General features: G+C 46.0%; 10 protein-coding genes across 10 annotated transcripts; 6 read left to right on the top strand and 4 right to left on the bottom strand.

Moving 5' to 3' along the window:
• Positions 1 to 934: 934 nt before the first annotated feature.
• Positions 935 to 2,345, bottom strand: BKA55DRAFT_598263 (uncharacterized protein; the record flags this gene model as incomplete). Its single annotated transcript, XM_046196212.1, has 4 exons — positions 935 to 1,140; positions 1,201 to 1,658; positions 1,705 to 1,928; positions 2,307 to 2,345. 4 exons carry the CDS (start codon positions 2,343 to 2,345, stop codon positions 935 to 937), a joined length of 927 nt encoding a protein of 308 aa, XP_046043922.1.
• An 874-nt stretch (positions 2,346 to 3,219) lies between these two features.
• Positions 3,220 to 4,524, top strand: BKA55DRAFT_523918 (uncharacterized protein; the record flags this gene model as incomplete). The annotated part of the gene is made up of 1 exon (XM_046188676.1): positions 3,220 to 4,524. The coding sequence occupies one exon, from the start codon at positions 3,220 to 3,222 to the stop codon at positions 4,522 to 4,524; it is 1,305 nt and encodes a 434-aa protein (XP_046043921.1).
• A 324-nt stretch (positions 4,525 to 4,848) lies between these two features.
• Positions 4,849 to 6,232, top strand: BKA55DRAFT_544598 (uncharacterized protein; the record flags this gene model as incomplete). The annotated part of the gene is made up of 4 exons (XM_046190727.1): positions 4,849 to 4,885; positions 5,102 to 5,527; positions 5,662 to 5,756; positions 5,804 to 6,232. 4 exons carry the CDS (start codon positions 4,849 to 4,851, stop codon positions 6,230 to 6,232), a joined length of 987 nt encoding a protein of 328 aa, XP_046043920.1.
• Positions 6,233 to 7,293: 1,061 nt separating this feature from the next.
• Positions 7,294 to 9,249, top strand: BKA55DRAFT_523466 (putative sugar transporter; the record flags this gene model as incomplete). The annotated part of the gene is made up of 7 exons (XM_046188639.1): positions 7,294 to 7,460; positions 7,525 to 7,650; positions 7,729 to 7,832; positions 7,887 to 8,033; positions 8,089 to 8,634; positions 8,691 to 8,998; positions 9,055 to 9,249. 7 exons carry the CDS (start codon positions 7,294 to 7,296, stop codon positions 9,247 to 9,249), a joined length of 1,593 nt encoding a protein of 530 aa, XP_046043919.1.
• Positions 9,250 to 10,570: 1,321 nt separating this feature from the next.
• BKA55DRAFT_544596 (uncharacterized protein) lies at positions 10,571 to 11,363 on the top strand (the record flags this gene model as incomplete). Its single annotated transcript, XM_046190726.1, has 2 exons — positions 10,571 to 10,947; positions 11,003 to 11,363. 2 exons carry the CDS (start codon positions 10,571 to 10,573, stop codon positions 11,361 to 11,363), a joined length of 738 nt encoding a protein of 245 aa, XP_046043918.1.
• A 235-nt stretch (positions 11,364 to 11,598) lies between these two features.
• Positions 11,599 to 12,375, bottom strand: BKA55DRAFT_710648 (uncharacterized protein). The gene has a single exon (XM_046200790.1). It carries the CDS (start codon positions 12,271 to 12,273, stop codon positions 11,833 to 11,835), a length of 441 nt encoding a protein of 146 aa, XP_046043917.1. The 5' UTR covers positions 12,274 to 12,375; the 3' UTR covers positions 11,599 to 11,832.
• On the bottom strand, positions 12,238 to 12,666 carry BKA55DRAFT_710644 (uncharacterized protein; the record flags this gene model as incomplete). Its single annotated transcript, XM_046200789.1, has 1 exon — positions 12,238 to 12,666. A coding segment is annotated over one exon (351 nt), but the record flags the coding sequence as incomplete, so codon positions are not given.
• A 5,641-nt stretch (positions 12,667 to 18,307) lies between these two features.
• Positions 18,308 to 19,595, top strand: BKA55DRAFT_580887 (uncharacterized protein). The gene has a single exon (XM_046193993.1). It carries the CDS (start codon positions 18,397 to 18,399, stop codon positions 19,159 to 19,161), a length of 765 nt encoding a protein of 254 aa, XP_046043915.1. The 5' UTR covers positions 18,308 to 18,396; the 3' UTR covers positions 19,162 to 19,595.
• Positions 19,596 to 23,810: 4,215 nt separating this feature from the next.
• Positions 23,811 to 24,655, top strand: BKA55DRAFT_146983 (uncharacterized protein). Its single transcript, XM_046184924.1, has 3 exons — positions 23,811 to 24,238; positions 24,284 to 24,507; positions 24,558 to 24,655. Exons 1-3 carry the CDS (start codon positions 24,055 to 24,057, stop codon positions 24,600 to 24,602), a joined length of 453 nt encoding a protein of 150 aa, XP_046043914.1. The 5' UTR covers positions 23,811 to 24,054; the 3' UTR covers positions 24,603 to 24,655.
• A 411-nt stretch (positions 24,656 to 25,066) lies between these two features.
• Positions 25,067 to 26,453, bottom strand: BKA55DRAFT_695675 (uncharacterized protein; the record flags this gene model as incomplete). Its single annotated transcript, XM_046200183.1, has 2 exons — positions 25,067 to 25,941; positions 25,997 to 26,453. 2 exons carry the CDS (start codon positions 26,451 to 26,453, stop codon positions 25,067 to 25,069), a joined length of 1,332 nt encoding a protein of 443 aa, XP_046043913.1.
• Positions 26,454 to 26,669: the final 216 nt, after the last annotated feature.

The following is a 26,669-nucleotide window of genomic DNA, read 5'->3' as shown; positions in this document are numbered from 1 at the left end:
ATGAATACGCTGTATCCTGCCGATCACAACCCAAATCTACCCCTTACATATGGGTATCATGCCACTTGTCATGTCTAAAAATCTTGGCTTTTACCAACGACGCTTGTGAGGACATAGAGAAGTCTTTATTTGAGAGTGGTTGGTACTGTTGGCAAGATATCTTAGCAGAGGACTAGGTGGTGGAGTTTGACTGTAGAGGTTTTCGATATTTATCAAAGAAGGAAGGTTTGACTTCCTTGATGACATTGCTTTTCGACAACGCCAGTCAACCATTGTTACTGACATTCAAACGGGTGAGAAACCACAGCGCATATTCAGGATACAATGAAACACTGTTGGCGGATCTGTTCTAGAGCACTACCTTCAATACGCGAACAATGTTCAGACAAAGTGGCCCCAGCGCCAGACAGCAGCTCCTCATGGCGTATGTGTATTCCAAAAGCTTGGAATTCGCACTGCATTCCAGATCACATCTTCTTCGGTTTAAATTCACAGTGGGTGTGAGATTAAAATACAAGGTGTCCCCAGAACAGCTAAACCATTGAACACCATCACAGTACAAGACAGCGTGACACAATTACAGTATATGAATGTACAAATAAGTAAGTTGATCATAACAGCAATAGAAAAGAACAAAGCTTCCGCATAGTTGCTGAAACTTTCCCGTTCGTGTTCATCCCAAGGAGACATGGCCTCAAGAGTTGTAACACCTGTTAGGTAATAGCAGCAAAAGCTTCAAGGATGTTACCTTTCTCACCAGTGAACGCGAAAACTTGTAAAGAAAAGGTGGAATGATAATGTATGTTATTTCATGTATTTCATAATACCCTCTGGGGGCAATCGTGACCCAAGTGCCACGTCATCATTCAAACCAAAAGAAACTTGCCTTATGATAGCCACCCCACCCAACTGCATTACTGTCTTGCCAGCAGAATTAATCTTCCTCTGAGTAAGCATGGCTGTCTCGATCTTCTTCCTCTTGAATACGCAGTCGTCGCGCCAGAGCCATTCCCCTGCGTTTATCCTGCAACCTTTGCGCTTCTCTATACGCTTCCTCCAATTCTGACTTTGTATGTAGCTTGTCACCCCCAGAGAACTTGACATAGGTGCTGTTGAAATGAAACTCCAGACTCTGAGCAACTTCGTGTACCTGATCAACATCGTATTGGCTTAGCTTGAGTCGCTGTTGTATCTTCTCACGTCGGAATATCTCGGTACTGTACTTCATTTCCAGTTCTTGGCTCCTAGAGTCTTGAAGGATCTTCTCGGCCTCTAGAGTCTCGACCTGGGTTTCTAGCAGGACGAGTCGCTGTGATTGAGTTTTGCGCCAGGACTCGCTTGTTTGCAAAACAATCCGCAGCTTTGAGATGGTATCCTCTTTCTCCTTTAGGTCATCCTCTTGGGCTTTGATCTTAGCTTCATAATCTTCCTTGCTGCTCTTCAACACCTCGATAAATTCTCTATATTCCACTTCCTGCCTTAGATTCTTGGCATTCAGCTCTGTGATATTGTCTTTGTACTCAGATTCTACGCGCAAAAGCTTGGACTGGAGGAAAGAAAAGTTGGGTTTGACGCCCAAGGCTTCGCTTGACTTGTCCTTCTCTGACTCGGCGATCTTGGCGGCTTGGACCGAATTCTCACTCTTCAGCTCTGAGACTCTGGCGGCATACTCTAACTTATCGCATTTGCTTTTGAGTCTTCAACGCCCTGATCTCGTCCTGCTGCTGTCGAGACTTTTCTTTTAAATCTTCGTTCTGGGCTTTCTGGAGTTTAACCTTTGCCTCCAGAGCTCGGATTGTGATTTCGGTCCGTGTAAGCCTTGTCTTTGTGGCTTCAAACTTGACATTTAGATCCTCGTTTTGCTTCTCCAAGTCCTTAAGCTTCTCCTCTTGTTGTCGGTTGATGCGCCAAAGATCCGTGATCTTGCCCTCTATTTCCCGGATTGTCGCCTCCAGTTCCACTTTATTGTTCACGAGTTCACTGAAATCTATGATCACTGCTTCTCGTAGTAGCTGAAATTAGGCAGTTGCTTGTTCAAATGATCAGGGCAAGAGCTAGGCCCCTTATCGTCGTGGCGAGAGGCTGGGATGCAGTTCTAGTGCTGGCGTCATGAGCGTTTTTATAATTAATGTGTTAACTACGTTTGAGTAAACATAATGGAATGTTCAATGTGTGATTCAATTGTTCATATCCTCACTGCTCGATTGCTTAGTTGCTTCCTATTCTCTGCATGTTCTATATGTGTAAGCAATTATAAGTATTAATAACAAAAACACCTACTATGTTTGAAGAATGATCTCAGGCACCTTGCTGAACAAGGAAAGGAACAGTGTACATGACGCCATCGACCGTTTGTGCCAATATCTTTATAAGACACAAAACATCCAAAGGATACTCACCTACATGTCAAGCCCCGTGAGTCTTCCCAGGTGTCACAGTAGCTAGACCTCATTACTGCCAATATGAACCATAAGCAGAGTGAGGAGCGCCTCTGTAACTGCGAAAATTCCTTTTTTTGTAATTGTTCATAGCACCAAGTGCCTGCGCGACAGTCGCTCTGAACAAGAAAGAGTTATGTCCAATACTTTAGCTGTGGCAACCCCTTTGCGTGGCTGTTATGCTTGGCTTAGATTTTGTTCGTTCAATTAAAAGCCAATTACGCTTTACTCTTAGGTACACACATCAAGAACGTGCTGCGTTATGTACGTTCGAAAGTGTATAAAGCACTGAGGCAGTCTCCCCATTTAATACCAACAGGCCGCTTTTGTTGCAAAATATATATTTAAAAGTTACTTGTGTTTTATATAGATAAATTAAAATGTCGATAAAAAGAACATCGGACTTGCAGCGGCATAGATGTCCTTACTCTATAGACATTGCTTCATTTAGATGCATTGGACAAATATTGAAATGCCGGAGCTCCTCATTCTCTTGGTATATCAGAAATACAGCAGCTGTGACAGTGACAGAAAGGCAGTTGCCTAATCCGCAGCTGCCTAATCCATAGGTGAAAGGTCGAAGTGAATTAAATCGGCTGATGGAACATGCAACTTCTGAACATACAAGACTTGGGTTATAAATAGACAATCCCTGCTGAAATGTCAACCCTGTCAACCATTCCCACTTCTACACCGCTTTACCCAATCACGACAACCATCAACTACTCCGAATCCACTCCCTGAGCGCTGAAAGACATCCGAGATTGACCTGAATCTCAACATGTCTGCAGCCTCTTCTGAGAAGCCGGAATCGGGGGCCCATGTTGAGATCCTCAAGGTCGCCCGACAAATCCAACATCTTGCGCATTTCTTATCCCAAGGGTCGCCATGCGCAGGCATTGTCTTGACAGACGCAGATATCAAAGTAGCGCAAGAGCTCAACCCTATCACCAGAATCGCATCCCACCGCCGGCTCTCAGAGCTACAATTTCCACGAGAGTGGGTTGAAGACGATGGCGCCCTAGCTATTGCACTTCGTGACTGGAGAGATCATGTCAAAGAGATGAGTCAGAGCAATACGCATGCTACGCAGGACAAGCTAGAGCAGACCGAGGATGTTCTGACGAAAACTGACATTGAGGTTGACGCTAATGTATCAGTTTTGTCATACCCAATGAAAAGAGAAGCGCACTGGGTTGAGAAGACTAGAGCTCTCGAGACGAAACTCCGACAATCCGAGCAGGAGAAACAGTCTGTGATGCAGCATAATCTCAAGTTGCAGCTAGACGTGGAAAGGCTTCAGCGCAAGGTGCAAGCCTTGTACCAAGGGCTCTTTGACCCCGATAATCGCATCCACGAGGCTAACGTGATGGCGAAGGCAAATCTCTACAGTGAGATTGGCCAACTTAAGCTGTCAGTTGATACAGCCAACAACAAAAATGATGCCCTCATCGAGAAGAACAAGGAGCTGGAGTCAAGCAACAGAGATCTCGTTACTCAGAATGAGTCCCTTGTTGAGAAGAATAAGGAGCTAGAGTCAAGTAACAAAGATCTCGTTACTGAGAATGAATCCCTCGTTGAGATGAACAAGGAATTGGAGTCAAGTAACGCAGATCTCTTTACTACGAACCAGGACCTTTTGGAGAAGATTGCGCATGCGACGGATGCTGCCACGAGTAACGAGGAGCCTCTCACGGCAAAGAACCAGGCTTTACAGAGCAGTAATAAAGTCCTGGTCCTTGAAAGTGAAGCTCTGAAGACTATCAATGATAGTGTTGTTGCCAAATACAAGGACCTCGAGGGCAGACTCGAGCAATCAGCAAATGCGACAAAGTCTTGCAATGAAGTCCTCGATAAAATCGTCGCAAAGATTAAGGAGCTGGAAAACAGCAGAAATGCATTGGCTGCCCAGAACAAGGACCTGATGAGCAGCAATGCAGTTCTCGGTGATGAAAACAAGCAACTCGAGGAGAGCAACGGGGAAATTGTCACATCAGTGACACGTTCGCTGCGGACATTGACTTTAGAATGCCGGGCCTTTGTTCAGTCAGGGAGTGAGAGTCGCATGAGCTGGTTCTCGTGGTAAATTGGCCTGGCATTGCGATTGTATGATGGCTTTTGTATTATAGGCGTCTGAGGGACTGTTGACATCAAACTGGTATAGTGTTTGGGGAATTGAAATGGGTACGCTTTCTGGTATGAGTGAAAGGATGCGCCAATGATGCCACGATGAATGATGATGAATGAGTCATGAAACAGGTAATGTTAATTAGTTTAGCAATATGGATAATGTTTAATAAATTTTCATAAGAAGCAAGGTGCCTTTTCTAATTATTTATTAATATTAAAGTTATTTATTAGCTAAATACCATAAAAGCCATTAAAGCAAATAATAAAAAAGCTGCTTATTATGGTGAAGCTATTGAAATTCAAGGTGACTAGGGTAGGTGAGTGGCGTTGTGGCTTTGATCAAAACGTGGCTGTCCTAATCGTTATCAGTACATAAGATAAGCATGGCGCCCCACTTCTCAAACGCGCTTGTCATTCAATTCAGACCAAAACAAAACATCGCCATCGATCGCTCTCAACGCGTGCACTCCAATTATGGAGGATACGCATCAAACCTCACCAGAATCATCACCAATGGACTTTCGCATCTCAAGTCTCACCGAAAGATCGCCCCGCCCGAGCGCAAGTCCCTGCCGCTGATGACGAACTGCCTCAACGCCTCGTCGACTTCAAGCGCAAGGTTGAGACTGGCGAGGTCGCTCCGTTGACGAGCTTCTACCTCAGCAACGACAAATTCACCCGTTCTCAAGCCAAGATCGAAGGGAATTTTCGGAGATTTGATTGCGACTCTCGACGTCAACGTATCACGTTTCGCATGCCTTCACCGACCCATGAGACCTTTACTCAGTCCCTCGTATCGGCGATTCATGTGAAACTGTTCCTGCAGGGCTGTCAAAGTCAACAAGTCCACGACTTTATCGCCAAGATCAATACAGTGGGATCTGCCAAAGTTGTTCTCCACCATGACGATAACGCCCCTGGATCACACCGCCAGCCTGATGCCCAGTTCCCTTATAAAGGTGTCGCGTTCCCGTGTGTAGTCGTCGAGGTTGCGAAGAGTCAAGACGGAAGGCAACTCTCCAAGATCGCCAAGGACTACATCGACTGCACTATGGGGCCATTAAAGTCGTCATATGCTTTGATCTCAACAAAGGCAGCGAGTCCACTGTTTCTGTCTGGAAGCCTAGATTGCTACAGAAAGAGAGTAGCGATGTTAGTCTCAAGATTGAGCAGGCTGTTCAGTCACAGGTACGTCCCTAATACGAGTCTCAAGAATGCCGAACTGACAGATTTAGCCCTTCCGATCGGCAGATGGAAGTCCCATCAATCAGACTCTTGCATTGGACCTGTCTCTTCACGACTTTGCACCTGATCAACTCTGTCAAGACTGTCCTGACCTCTCTCTCTCAATACCATACTCCAAGCTTTATGAGATGCTGAGTGATGCTGAAGAGGTTGAGGACTCCACCACTACTGGCATTCTCCCGAACCGTGGGGTGAAGAGAGACCGGCTGTCATCGAGTTCCCTGGAGTCATTGATTTCAGAGGACAAGGAGAAGTGGCAGGTCGAAGATCGTGCGGTAAAGGAAAAGCAGGATGCTAATGATGGTGAGTACAAGGGCGCAGATGATGAGGCGCACCTGCCAAGCGTGCTCAATTGGCGCGTGAGTGCATTCGTACTTCAGTTGTGGACTCGGATTCGGATGGACCGGTTTGAACGATGAATGGGTTTTGCATTAAATGGATAGATGATTGGCGGCAGGATTGGAGGATTGATTAGAGTGTTGGATGATACCCTTGTGTTTTTGGGCAGAATTGGCATAACGCTGTTGGTATACAGCTGTCATAGAACATAGCGTTCGGCGTTCAGGCTTTTGTAAATTTTGCAACTTTGATAAATGTAAAGATAAGATTTTACCATGATTGTCTTGGTTGTCTCCGGGAACGTGTAAAATTGTCAAGACTGCTGGACGGTAGCTGTGTTTGTTCCTTGAAGGCTCTATATATCTGAAGGCGTAAAATCGATGATAACCATTTAGAATACTAATCTTATGGGACCATGGGATTTCAAATCATGCATCCTGCCTCCCGACCTCATCTCGTTGGTGTCTGGCTTACTGAGTGTATGCAGACGAGATGCGCGGTTACACGAAACAGACAGAAGAGGCTCGTTATACCCGACGCGATTTTTTCTCCCAGGTCCGAGGCACAGCGACGTACAACTTACAATCTCAACCTTGCAAAGACTGTACTTGAGTGAGTCACCAATGGGTAATTCCACATATAAAAAAGCTGACTTCAAGGACTCTGGAGAGTTTTAAAAATGGAATCAATGTCAAAGACTTACCCGCGGCTTTTTAGACAAATAGTGGGCTGATGGGTCTGAGGCGAGTAGCGTGATACGGGTTTGCGGAGGACTTTGCCGTAACAGTTGGTCGCCACCAGACAAATCCCTTCGGTTGCCGGGCCGTCGAATCATGCGGCTCTTACATTTCCCTTTATTTAGAGGAGCTAACCCCAGAAGAGGGTCCAGCAGACCACCCCCTGGGGAAATACCCGGGGAGGCGATCCTATTAGGCTGGGCAGTTTAGGCTATATTCGCCGGAGTACTGGGGTAATAACAGGTCCCGGTTAATAGGTTAATTATACGGATTTGACATTTTATATTTAATGTCGAGCTTGGCGCCAAGTTGCCTTTACTCTTTTGCATCGCACTGCATTACGGCTTTGAGAATCCAATTCTGCAATCTGTATATCCGGCCCATTCTTGGCAAAGCCCTTCACGATGCCTTTCGCCGTCGGTACCGCGACTACCAAACAAGACCTCGCCGTTGCTCAGGCTGAGGCGCCTCAGCTCGCCAAGGTCAAATGGTGGGCTGATCCTGGAATGCGCGTGCTGTACTTTTACGCCGCCATTCTCTGTGTCTGCTCTGCCACCACTGGTTACGATGGGTAAGCCAAGCCAAGCGATCGCCAAGCCCTGGGCGATAGAACTAGGCTAACAGGGAATTTCTAGCTCCATGTTGAACACTTCCCAGGCCATGGACGATTGGCAGGATTACTTTGGCAAACCCAAGGGCTCCAAGCTTGGCATTCTCAACTCTATCTACCAGATTGGTAGCATTGCCAGTTTTCCATTCGCGTATGTTATTTTTTTCATTGTTTGCAGGGATGACAATTTGTAGACTAAATGGAATGAAACTAACTTTATTTGGCATAGTCCATTTATGGCCGATCATTTTGGCCGAAAGCTCCCCATTGCCGTGGGATGTCTCATCATGATTCTCGGTGCTTTCATCTCAGCCTTTACTAACGGCTTTGGCAGTATGTCGTCGCCCAATTTACTCCTTTGAGCAACAGCTGACAATCCTTTGACAGTGTACCTCGGTGGTCGATTCCTCGTCGGCTTCGGAAACTCTTTGGCCCAGCTGTCCTGCCCTGTTCTCCTCACCGAGATCTGCCACCCTCAGCACCGTGCCATTGTCTCTGCCATCTACAACTGCTTGTGGAACCTAGGTGCCACACGTGAGTCAACACATCACAAGTCTAGCTCTGGCACCCGCTGATATACATCTTCTAGTCTGCGCTTTCATCGGTCTTGGTACGATCAACATCAACAGCAACTGGTCGTGGCGATCCATCACCTTGATCCAGGCCGTGCCATCTTTGATCCAGATCACCTTCATCTGGTGGATCCCAGAATCTCCCCGTTGGCTCATGGCTCATGAGCGTCACGAGGAAGCCCTTAACATTCTTGCAAAGTACCATGCCAACGGAGACGCCAATAATGCGACTGTGCAGTTCGAGTATACTGAAATTAAGGACACCATCGCCCTCGAGTACCAGGCCCAGAAGAGCGGCAGCTACCTTGATTTCCTTCGAACCCGGGGCAACCGTTACCGTCTCATGCTCTTGATCTCCTTAGGTATCATCTCGCAGTACTCGGGTAATGCTTTGATCAGCAACTATTCCAACATTATCTACGAGGGTGCTGGTATCAAGGACCAAGCTCAGAAGACCGGATTGAACGCTGGAGAGAACATGCTGAAGCTCTTCGTTGCTATTGGCTGCTCAATGGGAATTGATCGCTTCGGCCGTCGCCCACTCTTCCTTACTGCCACTGTCGGTATGCAGAAATCCCCCCTGGCTAACCCCTTTCTCAGGCTAACTTGGCACGCTTAGGTATGCTGTTGTTCTTCTTGGCCTGGACGATTGTTGCCGCCCGCTTCGAAGCCGGCGGTGAGGTGGAGATTAAGCGCCTTGGATACCCCCAGATTGCCCTCATCTGGCTCTTCGATGTCTGCTACTCTATCGCCTGGTCCGGTCTCATTGTCGCCTACGCTCTGGAGATCTGCCCATTCAGACTCCGTGCTCGTGGCCTCATGATCATGAACTTCTTCATCCAAGTTGCCCTCACTATCGGCAACCAGACTAACCCCATCGCTCTCGATAACCTCCCCAACAAGTGGAACTTCTGGTGCTTCTACACTGTAAGTACCGCTTCTCTCACTTTACCCTCATATTCAAAAGACTAATAAAGAAATAGGTTTGGATCGCTGTTGAGCTCGTCTTTGTCTTCTTCTTCTACGTCGAAACCAAGGGCCCGACTCTGGAAGAGATTGCCAGAATCTTCGATGGTGATGATGCTAATGTCGCACAAGTTGACCTCAAAGACACTGAGAAGCAGGCTGTCTTGGAGACCACGGAACAGGTGCACCATAATGAGCGCAGGGACTTGTAATTGCTACTGAGATAGACCAGGAGTTTGGTCGCCACTTGCGTCGCTGAGAGTCGGGAACATGTAATAGACCATCACTTTCTTATTAGAAGCCCGCGAAATAATAGGACGTTGTTTTAAATACAACACTTCTTAGTAAACCTTCCACTTCTTGCTAGATTGCATGGACTAGATAATTATATCTTGTACTCTCCGTGACGAGCAGTGTAAGCAAGTGACTGTCTGCGCCATCCCTACTTGCCAGCCCTGGCGAGGGCCATGGTTATGAGATCCTTGAAGCTCAAAATAGCATGGACTGCTTGGCGAGCCTGATCCTTGATCTTGATGCTCTTCCCTGCAATCGTGACTGTTCGATGCGAGACTTCGATGTAGTCCAGTCAGTCGCAGACGAAATCTCTCAAGCCTGTTGTCTGGAATCTGTGACTCATAGCGGCCCGTTTCTACTTTCTGAGGAGCTAGCCTGGGCAAAAAGGTGTTCCAGCGAGCTGAAAGCCTCCAAGGTTTACAAACACAATTCTTTAAAGTGCCAAAAGAAGAAACAGATGTTTTCAATGCGATCAAACACCTATTTCTCCTGTCGAGTCATGGAGACCACGTTCCCAGACACCAACGGTGGACTCAAGTGGGACGAGAGTTATATTGTATGTTTTTTTGTCTCTCATCTATATACCCTTTTAGTATTAGCTGCTAAGAACCTTTAGAAATACATATCCACGAGGGCGATCATGCCCAATATAGCCAAGGCTTTCCCATTCCTCCATTGATCTGGAAGCACTGGATCCGACTCCTGCAGTATACACATGATTGTCGCCGTACCATTGACACCATTCTCAAGTTCCCGGAAGAAAGCCTTGGGCCCCCTGCTGTTACGCTGACGTATCTGCATCGGTTTAAACAGCGCTCGGAGGACCATATTCACTTCGCCCAAGCTGCCGCCATTCCTTATAATGAAGAGCCAAGTGATCCAATATTTACCCAGTCGCACCACCATGAGGTTTTCAAGGCAATTGATTGAAAATTATGGCATTCACATACTAAAACCGCCGGGGTTGTGACGGGCAATTTATTTAGTTTAGTTGCGCCACGGGCAAATGCTAGCTGTGTTGCTCTATTTTAAGTCCAGAACGTGCACTATTGATATTTTGGAACAATAGTCCAAGCCACACCGCAAATACCCCTGGCCGTTAAATGATTACAAATTAGGCGCTAATCGGAAATGGTTTCCTGCCAGAATGTTTTTAAGAGATCTAGACGCCAAAGGAATTTACCAGAATTTGCTGCTCTCTACGTTCTGCGAGTCTCATCATCTACGGCCTTAGCAACCATGTCTCTCCGCGCAGTGGTCGCTGCCTGTGCAATCTTTGCCTTGGCAAGCGTCAATGCTAACCCCTGCAAGCCGTCTTCCAGCAGTTCAGCGTCAATTGGCTCGACCGTGACACTTTCAACCAGCACCCAGACCGAGGCAAGCTCCTCCACCGATGCATCATCGACAGCGCTCATCTCAATAACGACAACCACCGCTGCTGAGGAGACGCCATCTGCAGCAGCTGAGACCAGTGCGACCAGTACGACATCTGCTGCACCTGAAGAGACGCTCTTCCTTCTAAACGCCGGGTTCGATAATGGGGGCGCTGGCTGGACAGCAGGCCCGGGGGCTGGTTTTCTTTCTGACGCAAACTACCGCACAAATCCTGGTTCCGCGTAAGTTCTCTTGGGATATGGTGTCCTTCGGAAATTACTGATCAGTCAACATCAGGGTGGTCGCCGTCACTGAGGTTGGGGAGGCCTCTGCGTCCTGGATCTCGGCACAGCTCGGCAACCTAGTGCCCGGGCAGGAATATGAAGTTTCTTTGTACTGGTTTCTAGACTGGTTCGTCCCCGGCGGAGACCAATGCACATATGGGTTCTTCCTCGACGGTGTTGGCCACACATACGCGGCCTCCTGGATTAATGGCGACAGGAGCTTGCGCCGTATCTCGGATAGCTTTACTGCTGCCCGAGCCAATCCTGTTTTCGAGTTTAAGTTGTGGTGCACCTACTTCTACGACACTGGAGAATCAGACTGGAGTCCACTTGTCAATGCTTATATTGATGATGCAGATATTATCGCTACTTAAAATCTTAATTAATAATAGTAGCATTTTGAGGGAAAATAGAAACGAGATATCCGTTCGCTGCATAGCTGGAGAGGAAAATGCCTTCCAAGCTTTGGGTCTCGATGCCATGGGACGCGTTTCTTAACTGCATCGCTTCGTCTGAGCTTGTGTCCTCGGTTGCAGCTTGAATCTCGCCTGGCTCTTGTTTACTCCCTTTGTCGGGTTTTAGTGTCGCTCCAGACTTGTCATTCTCGGTTTACTCTGTGGGTAATTGTGCTAGGATCTGGTCTAAACTTCGACGCTGCTACGAACAGGCTGGAGGTTCTGCATGGACGTTCTTTCAAACCAGACGGTGATTCTGCAGATTTCTCTTAGTAAGTATGTCTGCTCGGGTATCTTCATATTACAGAGGACTCTTTTTCGTGTCTGCTCGAGGCTCCTACCTAATGCATCTCGCGCTGCATTTCGTTCGGCTAAGGGAATGGCACTCTCAATGTCCTTGACCTTCTGGACTATGTTCGGCGACTTTGGCATGTGGGTTCTGTTCAGTCCATTTCATGATCGTGCCCAAAGACTTGGATAAGCCTTCTACCACGAGAGACTTTGTCAGCTGGTGAAGAGTCTCGTCCAGGGATGAGATGTGTGTATCCAGATCATCCAGGACGCTAACCTGATGGTTTTCGGCATCGTCGGTCATCTTATATCGCTTATCATCCGCCTTGAGACGTTCAATCTCCTCATGTGGAATATGCCCAAAAGAATCGAGTACCATTGTGATGGAGCTTTCCCTCTTCCCCTTTACAGTACAAGACGACCTGAGCTTGCACCAATCCACTCTGATTTCGTAGTGGAGCTCAACCTGTTCCTGTGGCGCAAGAAGGTTTAACGTGGTGAAGCTGATTTCAGCCAGAACTTGTTGTTCTTGGTCCATTTTAGTTCTCCTTCAAAGATAGAAATATCTTAGTGTCTTGCCTTATACGTAGTTTGCCGCCCACGCAAACAGGAACTTGACTTTTCCAACGCAATATTGGCGCCATGACGCCCCCTGTTGACTGAACCCCGATGCTTGCCGGGAGGACTTTCCCAACAAGTAAAGAGCACTGGGGTTATCCTGGCCCTCTCTCACCATAGTAGTTGCGATAGAAACTCCAGAAACCTCAACTTCATCGGGATTGTTAGCCCTCAAAAGGATCACTCCACCAAAAAGCGACAATAGTAGTTGCTGTATTATAGGAACGCGAGAAGACACACTGACTAGGAGGACTTGTTTTATCTGAGACCTTTCAATCTTGGCCTCATCTAGCACACGATTAACAGCAGACAGAGCGTTTTAGAATATATCCTTATATAAACCTTTGAAATCTAATACGCTTCTGGCCTTCCATTAAGCTGCTTATTCTCATTATTCCTATAATAAAACGCATCTTGAGCTCTTAGAACTTTATGTTCTTAAAAGTTAGTGTGGGAGGCACTAGTCATAGATTTGCATAAGATTAATTAGAGATACATTGCACAATTAGCGGCTCAAGGTACAACAGCAGGTTACCTACAAGGGTTTCTCACACCCCTATTCCTTCGTTTTTGCCGACTTAGCTGCTGACCCATATTCTTTTAAGTCCCCTCCTGACCCTATGTTTAACACCCGAAATCTCTTCCCTTCTGACTCCCATCCTAGGCCATTGGATCCTCTCAAGAATTAGGGGACAGCCTAACCACCAATAATCATGACGCAACGCATGTATAGGAACGCGGCGTTTCAATTGGCCTTGTATCTTGGTGATGGATGCGGCCTTCCACGTCGTTAGCCTCCTGAACCTATGATGGCCTGGATTAAGGTAAGGTTCGGTTTGGGAACTCAGTTGAACATTGATGAATGGTGTTTAAACGCATTGGGCTGTTGCAAAGTACCATAGACTCCTCTTCAGTAAGACAGTAGGAGCCATAGTTTGAATCTTGCTTCATACCACTCGATTCTGGTTTGATAGGAGCAGTTCACTTTAAGGAACTGCATGTCCCAGTCTTCGAAGTTTGCGTCAATTTCCTCTTGTATGACTGGTTGATCACAGTGAGATGCCTCAAGTCTCACTGCAATTTGAGATATATCTATAGATGATGGATGGGATCCTTCTTGGGCTTCATCAACCATTTACTAAAGATTGTAACACGGAGTTTGTCAACGTGAGAGACACTACAATAGCACCGTTGGTGGCACTTCCTGATTGTCTTGTTCCGTTTCCCGCTGGCACGAGCGTCGACATGACCGATGGTAATTGCGAAGACGGGGTTCTCACCAGTGTGGATCCTCGGGGCTTCCCACCTCTTCATCGCTTAGACTGCAATACACCAGAGTTTATACAGGCCATGTTTCGGTTACGACAACGTTCGCAACCGAATCTATGGCCAGTACATCTGAGCTGTATATGGTGTGCTGGTTAAGTAGTTGCCTAACACTGGTAGACAAGAATAACATACCTTTTTCGCACGGCAACCATCGCAGACGAAATGGGCTGTAGCGTACCCTGCGGAAAAGAAGACCTGCGGCTTCTCTACAACACAACGATAAAATCGAGGATACGCGATCCGATGAGTCAAGTCCTTTGTCAAAGCTTTCCAAAACACCAGAGTGGCCATCGATATCGGGGGATGACCTACAGGGGGACTCTGGTGAATCCAAGGAGTTCTTCATCAAATTGCTCAACCAGGGATCCCTCTAGTATATCAATGGGCATAGAGTAGCCGGCAACTTGCTGCAGTGCTATTTTAAGTTGTGCTGTATTTTTAAAGATAGTAGTGTATATTGGATTCTAGAGGCTATGGCTTAATGGTTTAATAACGCTGCTATCTGCATATACTGGCCTGCCTATGAGGATAAGGACGGAAAGCCTATAGCATGCCCTTACGATAAAGTTAATCCCTAAGTTCTGAAGGTCATTAAATATCAAGAGCTTAAAGACCAATTTTGGGTTTAAATAGTCAGAGATGCTATCTTCTATCCTAATATTATACCGCCTATCAAAGAATGGTCAAAGGAGCCAAATTCTGAGGTCTTTTTCTGATATTAGCCTATATATATGGCGGGGGCCGAAGTACGAGAGATATGGCGTTATCAGTATAAAACCTAGGACACCAGTGCAAAGTCTTAAGGCCAACCTAATGATCTATAAATGGTTTTTAGTTATTAAAAGATGTTTTATTATTGAAAGATAGGCCGAAAGATGTATTAGCATTGGCAGTTTAAGTTCTTGCTCCTCTGTTTTAACATAGCGCTGAAAAGGTTTTTTAAGGAGAGTAATATCTACTCCTGGTACTTTATTGCTCTTATGACTTACTAGCAGAGTAATCTAGAACCGCAAATAAAGGAGAGCAATGAAACCCTAGGTATTCTACTTATGGTTATCTAAATTATATAATACCATAAGAGCGAAGATAGATAGCTCCTTTTTATCTTCCAGAAGGTGGGAGGATCTGAACTTGAGGTCGATTTGGAGGAGAGGAAGTTAAAAGATATAAAGAAGCTTGCTAAGAAAGAGTTTAACGCATATATAAAGAAGAATGGATTGTTGGCCTGTTGATGTTATAAAGCTTGAAATGGAATTTTAACTTCAGTGTTTTCTTGCAACATGGTTGATATGTTCAGATTTAGTTTCTATTCTTTGCATAATGTCAAGAGGCTCATTCTCTAATACCGGCATAACATATAAGCTGCATTAAGCCAATTATGCTTTATATTCTTTAACTAAGCCTTTAGCTAGTAGCTCTATTATTTTAGTATGTAGTTTAGGAAAAATGAATGGCAAAAATCGAGTAGCACTAGCAATCCGCGGAGTCTAATATAAAGAACCAACCCGTGGGAGTTAATTGTAATACTCCTATATCTATATACATAGAAACCCGTAGAGACCTATAATGCTCTCTTAAATCGCGTCTCTCTAGAAGCTTTACCTAATAATAAGTTATAAAATTAAACAATTCTTTCCTCTTGGACAGGAGTCCTCTAGCTTATTAGAAAACCATTTAAAGTTAGATATTAACACTAGCTAGGCTTTAATGTTTTTCTCTTTATCCTTATCTTTAAATCTAGTTTAAACTGTACCTATAATCTTATCCTTAATAAAAAAATCCAGAACTTGCTAAATTCTTTTAGCAGTATAACTATCTCTTAATAGAACTATATTGGCTTCCTATAGTTAATTACCAGGAATAGTAGTATAGGCTTCCTTTCCTTATAGTTAATATACTAAAGATAATTATACTTATTGATTTTTTGAAATTTAATATAAGAAGTACTGCAGCTGTGACTTCTCTTAATGACTATAGAATTAACCACAGAGGGAGGTAAAGTGCACCTCCTAGTTCTAAAGTAAGTTCATGGCCTATATAAAAGCTTATCAGGAGCATTTAGAGTAATATTATTAAAAGCCTAGATATCTCCAATCTTGAGTTCTTCTTAGACTGCTTCTGTTTTACTTAGATAGGTATCTAGATTTCTATACCTAGATAAAAGTATTTATATATAGTTTTAAAACTTAGGTATAGTTAATCTAGGCTATAAGTAGGTATTATTAGATACCTAGAGAAGAATGCATAATACTTTCTTAGATTAAATATACTCTACTAGAGAGTTCTTTTTTACTTATTCTTTAAACTAGTCATAGCCACGAATCTGACTTATTATATGGCTAGGTATGCTAGCAAAAGATATAGTTAAGATACTTTAATAAAGAACTAGTTTACTATTCTTCTTACTTATAAAGATATATCTAAGGTCCCCCTTAAGTTTTAATATAAAATTACAGTTAATAATATTTCCTAATAGAGTTTCGAGAATTATGTAATCTATTAGATTAACCTTTACCTTAAATAATTTATCCTTAGTAATATCCTTAGCTAAGGGTAAGGTAACAGCAATATAGAGAAAATATATTAAAGGTAGTAATTTTTGCCTCTTAGTGCTTCTATCGGCTAGAGTGGCTACGATAGTAGAAGCTTATAAATTGCTGCTAATATTATTACTACCCTAACTGCCTGACTTAGCAATATCGCGGCCTGGTATCTGCGCGGTTGATATAGCCTTGATCCAAACAATTTCGGCATTGCAACCACATTTATCTCTGCTATTGTTTTTTTTTTGACCACTCTTTGTCACATTCTGAGCACTGTAGTCAGTTGCCAATATACTGGCCGTATGTATTTCGGCGGTGTTTCGCTAATGCCAGGAAATTTTCTTATACTCAGGGCATGTACCTAAACGTGACCTCTTTACTTCTATTATCTTCTACTCTAGAAAATTCCCGAAGGCTGATATTTGATGGCTGCTGATTACTTATAAGAGAGGTCTTTAGAGGAGTCGCTTGAGGAGTCGCTTGAGGAGTCGCTTGAGGAGGAGTCGCTTGAGGAGTCGAACTAGTTTCTCGCCTACGAACGAGTTCTGAGCTTTGCTTCTTAGCGATTGATACCCGTGGCCCTGCCGTATTACCTGCAGACCGGTGAGGCTGTAACCACCCAGACATGGAGATGCTGTCCGCACCCCTGTTCCAAGCTGTTCACCTACATGAGGCTGCAGGATCACCAATATGTTCCTATCCCAACCAGCCATGGCTGTATTCCGCTTTTTGGGCCCCTGCTACAGCTTCTCTCGAACCGGTCAAATCATCGTCTCATGAGAGTGCGGGTTTCTCCAAAGGTCGTGCCTACTACGTATACGGGGTTTCCTTTTTTTTTAAGGAGTCTCTACCAATCTCTCATTAATACACTGCCATTTTCTCCTCTCCTCATATCTTCATTGCGCCCAGATGTTGTAAAACCAGCCACTCCAGCCTTTAGAGCCTAGACTCAAATACGCGGGCATATAATTCTTTAACGTCGTATTTCACTTGCTATATCAAGATTTTAATACTCGCTGAATTATGCTTTACCGCTATAGAAATGTTTTCTTACAGGAAAAAACAACAGGGATAAGCATAAGTTACCTTCGTGGTTTAGAGAAGAGCAAGAAATACATTGAGTTTAAATGCTATGCCTCTGTGTAAAGAAAAACCCACAAGTATTTATCGCAGCGATAAATCTTTATAGGCCCGACTTCCTTTTTAAGGTTCACTTTTATGGGCCTATCTCTGTATTTTATAGGCAAGGAACCTCGTCTGTAAGCTAGACGATAACGAATTCTTGTTCATGTCCTGCCTCATCTTCCGTAGGGCTCCGTTTTTATAGACATATGTATATCGACATTGTATGATTTGCCTATGCTCCTTTTAGCTTCTTGTCAGAAATATTGTAATAGAAATATTGTAGTCTCGTTCATCCTGATGCATAACTATTGTGCTTTTTATAAGACAGTCCTGGATATCTGTCAGGAGGCGAGTTCATGTATAGAAACTAAGATTTACTTCTCTCTTCGCGTAATGGTTCAGTCTTGGGGGCGGAGTTTGTTATTGAGTGTAGCCTCGAGGTTGTTTCATTTGCTGGTCAAGGTAGGCGTGTGGCTTACCTAAGGGTAAACGTAAGGTTAAGCCTTAAAGACTAGCTTATGCACTTACTAAGATTCCTTACACTCCGCGGGCCTGGCAAGCCCTAATGTATCTCAACTCAGTTGTTTCCTCCCGCGAACTGACAGTTATGAAATATTGACATATCATGCCCAATTTTCCTGTCGCTCGTAGATCCCTGTATTGTGGATGGTAATCCGATTGGACAGAATTATGCCTGAGGGCTGTAGTTCTCGCCCCGGCCTCTAGGATCAGGGTCTGGTCGGTGGGATTGGCACACCTACCTCTGTTCCAGAGCGTGATACTGGGCCGTCTGGCCAATGAGTTGTGGATTCAATGACTCTCAGACACGCAGCCTTCTGTTGTACTTCAAGAACCTAAGCTGTTATTAGGGCTGTAAACAAAAACAAAAAAGCAAATAAAATAAGATAAGTCATGATTGTTGCACAATCTTCGGTAAATGTCTGGGTTGAAGCATGTATCATTGACACGTATAAAATCCCACCCTCTCGCATCATTTCTTCAGCGTCCTTCACCACCTTTCAACACCTTTTCAACACCCTTAGGCAATGGAATCCAGCAATCTAAATTTTGATTCTTATCCTCCTCTCTATCCTGATAGTGGGCTTGCCTTGGATACTCAGCTGTCAATGTACCAGTATCCGTGTCCTGATGCAGAGGCCAACAATTGGACACTTCCGACAATCCCACACAAGTCACCTCCGGTTGTATTCTCTTGGCTATATATGCCTACCCCCTTGGCATATTCCCATATCCACCAGTCCTCAGCAGCCTCCGCCGTCGTATTCCCATCCTACCCAATCATCAATTGGCCCTATCAAACAGGCAGCTTCTCTTATGGGGAATGGCCACAAAACCTTACTGGAGTGTATCCTAAAACGGACTATGGATTATCCAGCCTGCAATGCGATTCTGGACCTCAGCAAGTCGATCAAAATCCTTTCCAACAAGCATCAGGCCAATGCAATGGGACCGTCGCTCCGTGGAGCACTGCAGAGCATTTTGGGACCATCGTTGCAGAGGCCCCTACTACCGAAACACAAGCATTGAATTGTCTATGCCCTAAGGATAGATTCCTTGTAGATTGTAGACTGAAAGGTATGGAATGGACAGCGATCACCGCCGAATACAACAAAAGGTGGAAACCAAAAACCGCTGGTGCGTTGACACCAATCACCACCGGATACAATAAAAGACGGAAACCAAAAACCGCTAGTGGGTTGAGGGCCCAGTTGTGCAGGATAGCACAAAAGCATCCTGTCATCAAACGGATTCTGAAGCCCAGAAGCAGAAAGGCTCCCAAGCCGTCTTGACGAGTGTGTTTCTGGACGTGTTTGGTAATGAGGTGGACTGGATACTCTTTGCTGTTTACTGTAGCAGGAGACAGTCTTAGTGCTTTGTAATACATCTGGATATAAATGTTTGTGCGTTTTTGATTGACCATCCATTTGATATGATGCAGAGGTTAAGTGAAATGGCCCCAGGGGATCAAAACACCAAATGACTTCCGGTAGGTCCTCTACAATGGTTTGTAGTGTAGCGTAGTCTAGACCTTTGGCCTATCCTGTCATGGCCACCTGCTGCAGAGACGCGAGATGAGAAAAGTCACGTAAACTTGGCCAGAAAAATGCTTATTAAGAATAGCATTGCTCCGTCTTGGGAATGGATGTAAATCGGCATAAATGCGAAAACTCAATAGATAAATTTTAGAGAGGAGAGCTTGCTCCGCAACGAAGATGCCGGTCACTTGGCCATGTTGATCCAGAGACACGCTGCTCCAGACCGCCGCTACGCGAGTGGAGCTTATGAATGACATGATGAGATGTCAGGAGGTCTCATTGGCTCAGGTTCGCGGACAAAGACGTGTGCAAGGTCACGGTAGGCCACGAGTTTGCTTCTTTCCGCCCATCTTATTGTGGCTTGTTACTAAACCACCAGAATGGAGGGGGGGGGGGGGGGGGGACAGTTGTCGCTTGGCCGGAAGACCGGTAAGGGGAGAGTTTTTGGGCGGCTGTTAGCGCCCGCTCGCCTGTTGTCTCAGCCATGTCACTGATCTGACAGGATCCACGCGCCACCTCCACAAGCGAAGACGACGTTATCTTCGCTCAGCTTGCCCTTCTTGGCTCCGAACCCAGCTGCGCCAGCCATCAGCAGGTCCCTCAATGCGTAGGGAATATCGCCCGGCAAGGGAGAAAGGGGCTGAAGAGCCAGAATTAAGTAAATTTGATTGCTGATGAACCGTTTGGAGCGTGCTTTGAAACATGATTAGTGCAGAACACATGGACCTCCGACACTGATTGTCAAACGGAATGCTACACTATGTGCTCTGACTGTGTGTCGGATATTCTCTGTTTAAGAATCTCCTTGAGCTTTTGGACAGGCTAACTACCAGTCGTTGCATTAATTGCAGCGGGAAAACTCGTCAATGGGTTGGTCCAGCAAAACGGTGATTGTGTCTGTGGAAGAACATGGGACAGGGTAGTAAATTTAAGTTTACAGTGGACCCCTGAGCGAACAGCACAAGGAAGGCTTGACTAACGTGCGGGCCCCCCCATGTCCGAGATCTTGTCGATCTCTGAGATCAGGCTACGGAAGGTTATTCAACTCTCCGTTAGAAACAAGCCCGGAACATTTACCAACACCGACGATAGCGTGGCAAGGACCATACGCTATGATCTCAGAGATAGAGGCAACAAAGAATACTGCTGCATTAGGCAAACAATAGACCTTGTCCGCTACAAGTCATTGAACATTTGACATGTTTCACAAACGACTGACATGCGGTACGAGGTACATAACGTACCCGATACCAGGGGGCTAACACACCAAGGAGCGGAAATGTGATTGATCCATTGTAAAGGGGAAAGATGCTCGAAGCTGCGATGGGTTGATGACTAGATACGCGTTTTGCACGACAAGATGGCATCTGCACGCGCCCCCTGTGATGATAGTGATTCAAGTGGAACGTGGTCTTGCTCACGCGTGGTTTAATTGACCAGGCCCAAGCTCACGCCAACGCCGGTGAGGTCTATGGGAGGCCGGCCACGGGGTTGGCAGCCTGCCACTCCCATTACGAGACCACCATGAAGCGGGCGTCAGTTCTCTGCGCTAAGCTTGTTCCGTCCATCGCTTCATTGATGAGCAAGTTTGACACAACGGCAGGATCCTTGTCCCGGAAGTTTGTGATCAAGTAGATAGCGCGATACATATGTACAGTACAGTACTCCTCGTGGTCGCCCGAGAATCGTTAATTTCGGAGAGTGATTGTAACCATACCGCCAATTTTCAACCCCCCGGGAGGGGGAAAGTAGCGTTGGTAGGACAACCTGAGTGAGAGAACGTCGTGTCGCGACACCTCCCTTAGTATACGACAAGTGGGCTGACAAGCGGGTCGACGTTCACCAAAGCTCTACAAGTTTGCTTCTCAGTGGCTGGCGCCCATGTGCCTGCTGTGACGTCTACAGCGTGCAACAGGTGCACACTGGCCTACGGAGACAACGGCCCGCCAAAAAGAGGGCCTGGACTGCCTACTACATGCTGACGCGCTCGGCTCAACAAGATCATACTAATTACTGAGCACATACAGGTGTTCATACATCATGCCGCGTCGAAACATCTTGTCAAATACAGTCATCCTCAGCGGTGCCTTTTCATTGCTATGGCAATATTAGTAACGGCTAATGACTCATGGCGACCGCCATTGTAGTCTCACCGACAAGTGTACCTACTCTTGGCTTGTTGTTCCGTTGGTCGACCTGTGACAAGCCTGTCGTACTAATTGGACAAACAAATCACCAGGCTTACTCGCTGTGGCGTTCATGCCAAGTTTTCCCAGGCCCGGGCTGAAACCTTTCCAACTGGGTCCTACACACCCTTTCCTTTTCTCAGCCTGGTGGAAGCCCTGAGAATCTTGTCGTTTACGCGACGATCATTGAGAAACAGGGGGCATATGACGGAACGCATTTGGCGTTGTTGTCTCCAACGACTGCAAGTCTGCTCAGGGTTGGCAGTGAGAGGATGAAAGGTACGAGGCTGAATATTGATACCACAGAGATGAATGCCGTTCATGTTAGAGCCTGAGCCGATGGTGTCAAGACCATTCTAGACGACAGCAGTAACTTTGGACGATCCAGAATTGACTTCCCTGGCAGAACCTAATGAGACAATCTACAGACGTTTCGGGAACAAGTGTGAAAGTGCAAATCGGTGGGGAAATGTCCTTGGGAGGTTAAAGCGAGGAGTTAGCGCGCGACGGCGCGTCTCCAACATTCCATAGCGCGTCAGTTGCGATGCCATGGAATGCACTCAACCCCGCCCTTGTTAATCACCGCCTACTTCTACTATCAAGCCCCGAACGCATTTCGAAGCCCGTGTTGTGTCGATTCCATGATTAAGTGTACATACAGTGAAACATTCATCAGCAACCGCTTGTCTCAGCGACGTCAAGGGAGCGACCGTCCCCGCGCCCCCAGCTGCCACGAAACGCGTGTCAGGCCAAGTTCTCAAGACTACATTTATTTACTGACGGATCCAATTTACTGGAGATGATTGTTTTAGAATTACGCGTGCGACAGTCAACCATCGCGAGCTTCCGACAACCAGAGCCTTTCGATACGACCTTTCGATATGTGTGAAGCACTACTTGGCTTGGCCGAAACATGACCGCGCCCATGGAGCCTCTCACTCGCGCTCGTCGATTTATAACTCTTGTTCAACAGATAAACGAATCAGCCTGTACATGGAATACCCTCTATGCATGAATAGCTCTCTACACTCGCTCCAGCTTCGGATAAACTCGCAGTCGACGCCACCTCGAGTAGACCTCCTGCGCCCCTTTGAGCCAATTCTTCTACAATACCTAGTCGCAACCATGCTATTGATCCTCTGTCTCCTCTGAGCGAGCAACAAGATAAATAGTAATGCATGGACAGGAGATACTCAGAGTTTCCGATCGACAAATGTCCTTAGCGACTAACGCCTGTAGTCTCGCTCATTATCCGATCTTGCTTCAAGAACGAACTCCTGGTGGCACCTCGCCCCGCTCGGTCGACTGCTCAAGAGATGTCCATAGTCAAGAGGGCTGAAGCACAAGGGGTTCGCATTTAAAGAGCAGAAAAAACTTAAATTAAACAGATGTTATTTAGTTTCTCTCCTGGGTAACCGCCACAAAGCTTTGCTGGAGCCCATCCTACAACAGACTACGGATTGTCCAACCTAGCTCGTTGTCTCAATATCTGGGACTGGCACTAGGCCGTCTCCACTTCCTCAGCAGCACCATATCAGAAAGTGGTGTAATTATAGGCATCCACGATCTCGGCATTATTCCTTTGAAGCTGGCTATAGGTTCTTGCCCACAGAGAGACCCTTTAGCTCCATAGCTTGTGGACTTGCTGAGGGACCTGGAGTACAACAGACTTTCACCCCAGTCTTACCCCACTCACTTCCAAGCGGAAGTGATCAAACCGAACTCGACCTGAACGAATCGAGAAACACCCTCAATGGTCTCTCGTCATCTAGCCTCTTATCGCGGTTGTGGCTCTCGATGCGTTGGACCAGGCCACTCATAAAGCTATACGGTGTCTCGCAAGTTGGACGGGAACCTTACAGCAATTAATTGGATTGGGGAGGGCCCAGTATCCCTCAGTTTCTCCAGACTTGTGTAACTTATGACTACCCAATTTAGATTCTCCTTTAGGGCGGGGTACAGGCCTTGACATCAAGCCGCTCGGGCATAGAGTAAGGGGGGAAAGCCGGCTTTAGCTTCCTAACTACCCCCGCTGGGCGCAACCTGTGCAGTATAATTAATGTTTCTCGTAGGTACATTTTTATCATATACATTACCTTTCATTCACCTTGTGCTTCATTAAGACCCTGGAACAGAGGTTACGTCTCTTCCGAGACAAAGAGCATGTCGCATAAGCTCACCGGATCTTCTGACAGCCCCCTCGCCTCTGTAAGTGCCGTTAAGTCCCCGACAGCCATTGCCGTTCTTAGTCCGAGCGTTTGGATCCGGGGCCCCATGGGGTTTTTTCAGCCCTATAATATGGAGTGAGGTGTATGGGTTTTGCACTTACTGGCAAACCACCGAAAGTATATATCCTCGAGTGACCAACAGCCACTCCAAGCATTACTGACTTGCGGTCATTGTCTTATATCGCTGTAGTAATTACCCTCAACGCCTTGATTGACCTGTAACGCTGTACGCAATGCCTGATAACGAATTAGCTATTGCTTGGCCGAGTCATATCACGGACGCAGAGAAACAGTTCTTTAATACCTTTTATCAGCTTCTCGATGGGTCAACGCCAGAGGAGGGCAAGGCATGGAGCGAGACGTTTGCTCCAGATGGGGAGTTCCGAGCGTTTGGCCATGTATTCAAAGGCCATGCTGGTATGATATTCCTCGAGTCCAGCTGTGCAGTTACTAAATGAATAGCCACCGAGAAACATATTAAAGACTTCTGGAAATCTTTTCCAGGACTGAAGCACCAACCGTTAAAGGCATATACATACGATCCAGCCGGACTTGAGCTGATCATCTTGACAAACTACGAAATGACTTGCCCCGACGGATCTGTCGTTGAGGATAAAAGTGCAGCCCAATTTCTTCTGAAAGAAGTCGATGGTCGACGTTTAATTGAACAACTGACGCTATACTTGGTGAGCCCCTAACGTTCCCATCCAAAGGGCCGTGTGCTGATTAGATCAAGGATCCCCAGGTATTGACCAACACCTTGGCGAAACAGGCACTCTAGAACATAGCAATCTCAGATAGCTAGAGTATAATAGTATTGAGTTTGAATTGTGCATTTCCAAACTAAATCACTGTACGTGCCAATGAGCAATTGATCCCCGTGTAAAGTTTCAGAACTTACCTGTTTTTGGTCTTTGAACGCACTATTATATAAGGGAGAAATATAAGACTAGTGACGTTGTGTAAGCATGCAATGCATCCTCACCATGTCTAGTGATATTACCTACACTACTTTCTGTTGTAACTTTCGAAAATGGGTAAACGGCCAAGCTTTGCACTAATCGACAAATAGCCCCTGATATCTTTATGAGATGCAGAAGTAAAAAGCAGGGCTAGAAAATGAACCTATAGCTGCACCATAACCAGAGTGGTGGCTCGAGAAGGACGTCATGTTAATCACGGAAGGAGTATGGAAGTAACGAAGGCATAGATTTGCATTAACCAGATCACCCCATAGCGGATGTACTAAAAAGTAGCACTGCATTCTCTGTCCTTGAACTTTGCCCATTGCTGCTCAAACCCAGCGCCCTTGACCCATCTATCCGGATACAATGCTTCCTCAGTGGAATCTAGAGCAATATGTGCTGTCTGGAGAAACATGCTTTGCTTCATTGGAAAGTCTGCTCTCCCCTCGTAATCCCGGGACACTCTCTCGCCATTTGCCAGGGCCCGAAGAAGCTTAGTTACGTGGGAGTCATCTAGAAAAGCGTTGGCACGCTTAAAGAGTTGTTCCCAACCCATCTCTGGCTTCTTGGGTTGATAGTTGACAACTTCGTCAATCAGCATCCGAGGGCTGCCTCTTGCGGCGTAGGCGACAATATAGAAGCGACCCTTCCACTCCAACAATCGAGCCTTGTCTTCATCAGACATCCAGTCTTTTTCAAGAAGCGCAGAAAAGAAGATGGAGCAATTGACGTCGTGGATCAGGAAAAAGTCGAGTTTCTGCTGCTTTTCTGGTCGCTGAGCGGTGGCGGTATAGAATGTGCAAACGTTGATCATTTCGGCTGGTTTGAGCTCCAGCTCTTTTGGAGAGACTTTCCACTGCGCCGCAATCTTCCACAACTCCTCTGGAGCTTTGCCGAGTGGATTGTCGTCAATCCAGTTTCCATCTCCCCAACAGGGAGCCGAGCGGATCGCCTCGTTATGTTCTATGTCCCTGATGAGATCGATCATAGGTCGACTCGGCTTGTCTGTAAATGACCTCTCGGCAGCTTGTATGCCCCTGTAAAAGCGGGCCACTTCAGGATGGTGGACAGCACTCTGGGCAAGCCCTTCAGCAATGATGGCAGGCTGATTGAACTCAACCCCGAATCCAAAGTGAATCACAGGATGTAGAAAGCCTGCAGTGTTGAGACATTAGTTAAAGTGAATCCACATAGCATTGGGAGTACTGACTTGCAAACATCCGTGAAAGAAGGGCTTCTGCGATCCGCGAGCGTGAGAAGAGATATTCATGAACAACAGAACTGACCCCACGCTCAGCAATTTGACGCTCAAAGAATCGCAAGTAGTTATGATAATTCTCAGCACGAGAAAGACAAGTGAGGAAATAATTTTCATCCTTGAGTTTGCTGACTACTTCTTCATCCAGAGGATGCTGCGGTCGCTGAAGCGTCTTTTCTTGAATGTAGGCTCGATGCATTTGCGTTGGAGTAGCTCCTAAGGCAGCTTGCGTCAGTATGTAATGAGCAACGTGATTGTGAAAACCTCGATCATTGAAGAATACGTGATGTTCTTCATGGTTTGCCTGTAGCAGCTCGTTGGCAGTCTTAATTGTTTCATCAGGGACATCGGAGATGTGGAATACTCCTAGGTTATCCCGAGAAACTTGGACTATCGATGTAGAAGCCATGGCTATAGAATCTTTGAAGACAAGATAATAGCCCAAAAAGGATTACGGGAAAGATTAGAAATGGTGGCTACGCGGCTTACTTATAGGCTCTGTTATGTCTGGCAATGGACATTTTCCCAAAGCTCAAAGCCTCAAGACCTGTTAGATGTTGTCCTCCCCGCAGAATCAGGTATTGTGCCATCATAAGAGACTGTAACCACTCACAGTTGGATAGAT

The sequence above is a fragment of the Fusarium redolens genome (genome assembly GCF_020744475.1).
Source record: "Fusarium redolens strain MPI-CAGE-AT-0023 chromosome Unknown BKA55scaffold_19, whole genome shotgun sequence".
NCBI lineage: Eukaryota > Fungi > Ascomycota > Sordariomycetes > Hypocreales > Nectriaceae > Fusarium > Fusarium redolens.
This window is presented reverse-complemented; position numbering and strand designations above follow the sequence as displayed.

Bases quoted from the DNA above. Each gene is read 5' to 3' on its own strand.
- BKA55DRAFT_710648 (XM_046200790.1), bottom strand. From the start codon at position 12,273: ATGGACCAAGAACAACAAGTTCTGGCTGAAATCAGCTTCACCACGTTA.
- BKA55DRAFT_146983 (XM_046184924.1), top strand. From the start codon at position 24,055: ATGCCTGATAACGAATTAGCTATTGCTTGGCCGAGTCATATCACGGAC. The intron at 24,239-24,283 runs GTATGATATTCC...CTAAATGAATAG, and splicing joins TGTATTCAAAGGCCATGCTG to CCACCGAGAAACATATTAAA. The intron at 24,508-24,557 runs GTGAGCCCCTAA...GATTAGATCAAG, and splicing joins AACAACTGACGCTATACTTG to GATCCCCAGGTATTGACCAA.
- BKA55DRAFT_580887 (XM_046193993.1), top strand. From the start codon at position 18,397: ATGGAATCCAGCAATCTAAATTTTGATTCTTATCCTCCTCTCTATCCT.